We start from the raw sequence: 6,586 nt of genomic DNA on the forward strand, positions 1-6,586 counted from the left end.
AAATTTATCCGCATTTATTTTTTGTGTGGAACACAAAAAAATCAAATTTCAGTCTTTTTTTACATTTTTTTCATTCTTAGGAATGTCTAAATTCAGTTAAACTAGCAATTCCGTATTATATTTAGAAATCTTTATAACATTATACAAAAATTAGATTTTTCTTAACAACTGAAATTTTGCCGGGAACGGGGCTTTTAAACACTGTAGCAGTAGCAGATTTTAAGTAATACGATGGTCAAGTTAGTAGCAATTGTACTGTTCCTCATATTTAATTCGTCTGGAATTTGAAGAGTATAATTTCGAAAAATAATCACTATGACTCAGATTGCTCCATGTATTAATTTAGTGTTAACTATAAACAGCGCAGAAAAAGATATTTTCAACAATTTAATACTTTGTGACATTTAAAACTCAACCCAATGAATTAAAGGGTACGAATGAAGGGGAAACAAGTGGTAGTTTCCGGTATTCATTGGAAATTGACGGGTTGGTTGCCTGGCGGTCCAAAATCTAGGGTAACAATAGTACCACTCTGTGTTTGGTTGATTTGCGTGATTTTTCCAGACTTTTGTCCTCTTCGAATTTGAAAAAAACATTTTGAAGAACACTCACTATGACTGAGATTGTTCTGTCTATTTAGTTTTCAGTATCGACAGATGCACTAAAATTATATTTTTTAAAGTTTGCTCTGTTCAAATATACATATGCTGTAATTAAAATATGTTACACTTAGAACTCAACCCAATCAATAAGAGGAAATGAATTTTGAAGGGGCAACAAGTAATAGCATCCATTGTACATTGGGCATTCAAAGGTTTGGTTGTCTGGTGCTCCAAAATCTACGGTAACTGTAGTGCCAGTCTGTGTTTGGTTGACTTGAGTAATTTTTCCTGACTTCTGTCCTCTTTCATCGTACGAGTCATTTGAACCTAGAGGCCAGTTTAAGCCTCTTTTCACTTCATCTCCAACTTTCATAAAATGTTCAGCATAACATTTCAATCGACGCTATAAAAAAAAATGCTTATTTTTCAAATAATCATATAAACAAAACTATGCTAATTTTTAAATAATTATAGAACAAAAAATAGGTGTATCAACTCTGACTCATTGTTTAGAAATTGTATTAAATAATCTGAACGGTGGTAATAAAAGATGTTTTTATGAAAAAGTTTCAAAACCCATTTACTTAATTAATTTTGTTAATGAAGTGGTAGGGCTAACGTTCCAAGAATTAAGCCTCTACCAGTATATCTTTTAGATTAATAGGCTACAAGACCTATGGCTAATAGCATTCAGGAGCTTAGGATTTTCGCTGAAGAAAAATTGACTATACTACAATAGCAGAACACCGTTTACATACATAACTTTTACCACAATGTTGGCATTAGTATCAAATATGACTTTTAATGTTGGGATTCAATGAATAAATTTAACAATTTCAAAACAACTGTAATGTTTGTCGGCATTCTAGATTATCACTTACAGATAGGCAGACTGGTTACTCTAAAAACACGAATTACGGTATTTACCTGATAATTGGCAAATGTATTACTTGGCTGTAACCAGTAATCTCCAGGATTCATTTTGCACTCCATATTAAAGCCTGACTGAAAATAAACTGTAGCTCTAATATCATTCGGCCCGTTTCGTTGAATTGACTGGATTGTGTTTTGACCATTATATCCATTATTGTCGTAATTGTCATATCCTGTTGGCCAATTTGGGCCTCTTTTAACAATGTTACCAACCGCCATCGCTTTTTCAGTGTAATATTCCAATAAGTTGTACTCATCCCGTTCCTGAAAATAACAGCAGTTATTATATTTTAAAGTTACTCTAATAAAAAAACTATAATATTAACAATAACAATACAGTAAGCCTAATTAATGATAATAATAATAATAATAATAATAATAATAATAATACAGTAATAATAATAATAATAAAAATAATAATAATAATAATCATAATAATATATTTTCAGTAACAGTTAGAATATTGACAGTAATAATAATAATAATATTAATATTATATAGTAAAAAATATTAACGATAACAACAGCAACGATGGCTACGACGGCAGAGGCAATGTCAAAAACAAAAACAAATAATAACAACAACAACAACAATAATAATAATAATAATAATAATAATAATAATAATAATAATAATAATAATAATAATAATAATAATAACTAGCACTAAATCGGACTTAAGTGAAATATATTTTGTGTTATTTTCCCATTAATGTAATTTTATTTCCCCCTTAACATCGTTTTGTTAATATTGTTCTCTAATTTCTCCATTGTGTAAGTTCCCCTTAAGGTAGGTTTTAGTAACATATTAATAATAATAACAATATTAATCATAATAATTATAATAAGAAATACATCACAATTAATCAGTAATGTAAAGAAATTGTATACTAACTATTATCTTGCACTCTTTCACTACTCCAAACTTAAATTCATCTTGTCTGACGAAACATAATTCACCCGTTCCTTCTAGATCTTTCATATTACCCTCTTGCAATTCTTTCATTCTTCTCAGCAGATCTTTAGCCGATGACATTATTTCAGAATTTAGGCCATGCTTACACAGGTTTCTAGCAAACTGGTTGATCTTGGTAGAACTCTTGACCCGGATTTCAGCAGCTTCTCTGTGATGTTCAAGTGACTTCTGAATAGCTTCAGCTTTCTTATCGACCTTCTCAATCAAAGACTTAGTATGAGCTTCGATTTCATCAATAAGACTCTTAGCAGTATCCCGTATATCATTTTTGGTTTTTTCAAGACTTTTGATAAGACATTTCTCCGTTTCATTTGCAATATCAATATGCTTTTCAAAAGATGGTATGATTTCTTCCAGCTTGTTAAGTTGCTCGGTTATCTGCTCCTTGAATTTTTCTTTTGTTGGACCATCATTTAGGTTTATGAGGTCGTGACCATTTTGACGTACGTGGTCTACAACAGTACATCCGAGGCATACAGGTACTTGACATGTTTGGCAGAAGTACTCCAAATGGTTATTTGAGTGTTTCTGGCATGGTATCTTGACGTTTCCTTCTCTTGATTTTCTCACCAGGGTTTCTGTCTTAAGCTCTGACATCAAAATGACTTGGTGATTTCTTGTCAAGCAGGTCAGGGTGTGTGTCTTTGCACATTTATCGCAGAGGTTATCAGAACAATCGATGCAACGTGAAGCATTTTCTTCGTTTAATGCTTCTGAACAAAATGAGCAGAGGACGTCCACGGTATTGAGATTAGCAACTAGAAATAACTCACACAAATGACTGAGGAAAATATTATCTTCTAGATCAGCAACGGTGTCTACAGTCAGCTCAACTTCTTCACGGCAGAGGGGGCACTTAATTTTGCGTGAAGTTGCTTCATTCATCAAAGGTTGTAAGCAATCTTGGCAGAAGTTATGCATGCATTTCAGCTGTTTCGGATGTTTGAAAATGTCCTTACAGATGGAGCATGTTAAAAATTCTTCATTCGCATCTTCAAACAATGTGATCTCTGATGCCATCTAAAACGCAAAAAATAGAGAAAAAACAATAATAAGCTCATTCACATTGTATTGGTATATTGAATAAGGACGTTTTCTAACATGATATATTAAACGAGAGAATAAAACATTAAATTGATTGTATCCTAATCATTGTTAACTATCTTTAATTAAACACAAAGATGTCCCTGGTTGTCATAACAAGCAGTTATATTATTTTGGCCATTTGAGTATTTGAGTAAACGTTTGTTTTTTTTTTTAATACGTAAAGTTATTGTAATGGTTATCAGACAATATAATTACTGTACTGCTATCTTTGTTTTACGAATCGTGACTATTATAGGAAGTCAAATAAGCGAAATATATAAACACAATTGATGGCTAAAATCCATGGTTTCAGTAGTGGAAATTAATAATAATAAATAATAATATGTTATATTTATATAGCGCTTAATGCCAACAAGTCTCCTAAGCGCTTCACATTACTACCCCCGGTCATTGGATTAGACGCCTATGGAACACAAACTGTTCCATAAAGTTGCAGCAGCTACATCAGCGTATTTTGGTATTTAACCCTACCAGGTACCCATTTATACTCCTGGGTGGAGAAAAGCAATGCAGATAAAGTGCCTTGCCCAAGAACACAAGTGAAATGCACAGCGAGGGGATTGAAATCCCGACCTCGAGGTTGGGAAACCAAACTGCGCCAAACCACTTCAATTTTTCTAATTAAAAAATGTTCTTTCGAGAAGCATACGTGTTGTTCAAAAAAAAAAAAAAAAAAAAAAAAAAAAAAAAAAAAACCTGTTTTGCGTATGCTTAAACACTCGTCTTGTGAGACTCGTCTCTCAAATACAAAAGAGTGAAAGTGTGCATCCAACAGAGTGAAATAGATAGAGTGGAAAAACAACTGAGATTTCACTGTATTCAGAGTGAATTTTAGTAATTTTTCATTTTTTTTAAAGAATAATATTCATTCATTTGAGAGCGAATTTTCATTAGAAAGTGAAATTGGAGTGATCAATGTAGGCACTGTTTTTTTTAATGCACTTTTTTACATTAAGAGAGCTCAAAATGAACCCACATGAAAATGTCGTTTTGATAAATTTTACTTTGATGGGAGGGAATTGAATCTGCGATTCGCTACTAATTTGAGGGTCATGCCATGGAGGTAATAAATTGACACTTAACTTATTCCTCTATGTTCCTACCGATCAGGATGATAATAAAAATCACAAGCTCAGGAACTATATGCTTTATTTACTTGGACTTTGATACATGAATACGCCCAATGCAGGCCCGTAACCAGGGGGTGGGGATCGGACGACCCCACCCACCACAGAATAGGAAGTTCCGCTCTACTAGACGAACAACTTTATAAGTGCGATTTATGTCTTTCTCAACTATAAACTATAATCAGATCTAATAGGGAGTGGTATAAATACAATCAAGAGTTCAGTTGAATAGCTCAGTGGTTAAGGTGCTTGCCTTTGATCCCAAAGTCCTTGGTTCAATTCTTGTCACGACAGGAATTTTTCACGTCAAAAAAAAAAAAAAAAAACTCAAGAGACTTCGCTGATAAAAGTATCAGCCGACCTTGTGGGACACGCTGGAAGGGTCACCCTCTATAAATATGGTTTAAAAAAACCATGTTAAACATTTTTGGTCATTGTCTCTTGAATAGTGGTACAGGGGACACCCCTATTAAGTGGACACTTTTTTGGGGTCACGAAGGTGTCCCTTAATAGGGGTGCTACTGTATATCGGTTTGGTTTCCTCATGTGTTGTGTCAGCTAATAGCCATGTTTTATAAATAATAAAGGCTGTTAAAACCGAAAGGTCCACTGATTAATCTCAGATAAGAAAGTATAATACATACTCCAAGTATTGAAATACACGCCATCGTGTTGGGATTCAATATTTCGACATTAATTATGTCATCATCAGGTGATGATGACATAATTAATGTCGAAATATTCAATATTAATTAATGTCGAAATATTCAATATTTCGACATTAATTATGTCATCATCAGGTGATGATGACATAATTAATGTCGAAATATTGAATCCCAACACGATGGCGTGTATTTCAATACTTGGAGTACCGTATGTATTATACTTTCTTATAAAGGCTGTTATTGTGCATAAATGGTTTATAATTTGGTTATGCTCATTGTAACTCAAAGTATTATTGCACTTAAATTGCCTTCAATACTTATGTCTAAGTGATATTTAGACCCCAATAGTTCCAGTCAGATTGAAAAAGATACCCCCCATTACGAAAGCTGGTTACGGGCCTGCAATGTATATTTAATCCTATCGATAAACCATTCATAAATTCTTTTAAGGGATATTGAACTGCAACTGTGTCTAACTGTGAAGATTTCTTAATATAATAAATAATAAATTGTGTAAACAACATTCCATCCAATCATATCCAAAGAGTAATGAACACATTCAAATAAAATATTAAACTCTGTCCAGGTTAATAAATTTGTTTGACAAAGACATGTGGCATGTTAAAATGTGGCTATGATGACATCATATCATGAGCACACTTAGGCAGATCTAGGCTGGTTGACTCCCAACCCCGGACACTTGCCCCGGTATTCCCCCTGACATTTTCCCCCTCCCCGTGACATTTTCCACTGGACTGTTTCCCCTTAATAAAAATTGCTCCTCCCCGGACATTCCCCCTTTATAAAACACGAATTTAAATACAAGGAATACATCAAGATTTATATCATCTCTTTTATTAAATCTTTATTAAATCAACTGCGCAAGTATCAACAATATTTAAAATGGTAATATTTAAGTAACAACAACAAACATTAGTTTACTTTATTTGTATTTGCTCATTTTTAGTTATTATTTAATTTTTATTATCAACTTGTCAATATTGCTATGTGTTTTATTATAATTTATAATTAAACGTAAACAACAGCAACAACAAATATAAAGAGATAATATAAATCTCGATGTATTCCTTGTATTTAAAATGTTTTATATGGGTGAGGGGAAGAAATGGGGGAAATATTGTTCTGGGGGAAACAGTCCGTAAAAAGTCACTGAGTG

At 32.8% G+C, this 6,586-nt stretch overlaps 1 protein-coding gene across 2 annotated transcripts in view; it reads right to left on the reverse strand.

Moving 5' to 3' along the window:
- Nucleotides 1-167: 167 nt before the first annotated feature.
- The window catches only part of LOC117125342 (E3 ubiquitin-protein ligase TRIM56-like), a 12,021-nt gene continuing 5,602 nt past the window's right edge, over nucleotides 168-6,586 (reverse strand). For both annotated transcript variants that reach the window (XM_033271813.1, XM_033271812.1), the window contains 3 exons: nucleotides 2,430-3,530; nucleotides 1,530-1,799; nucleotides 168-1,005 (listed from right to left, as the gene is read on the reverse strand). In XM_033271813.1, coding sequence (XP_033127704.1) covers nucleotides 730-1,005; nucleotides 1,530-1,799; nucleotides 2,430-3,530 — 1,647 coding nt within the window. In that variant the 3' untranslated portion in view covers nucleotides 168-729. The remainder of the gene's footprint in view (nucleotides 1,006-1,529; nucleotides 1,800-2,429; nucleotides 3,531-6,586) is intronic.

The sequence above is a fragment of the Anneissia japonica genome, unplaced genomic scaffold (genome assembly GCF_011630105.1).
Source record: "Anneissia japonica isolate Jap-2015-1 unplaced genomic scaffold, ASM1163010v1 scaffold315_len769609_cov171, whole genome shotgun sequence".
Taxonomy (NCBI): domain Eukaryota; kingdom Metazoa; phylum Echinodermata; class Crinoidea; order Comatulida; family Comatulidae; genus Anneissia; species Anneissia japonica.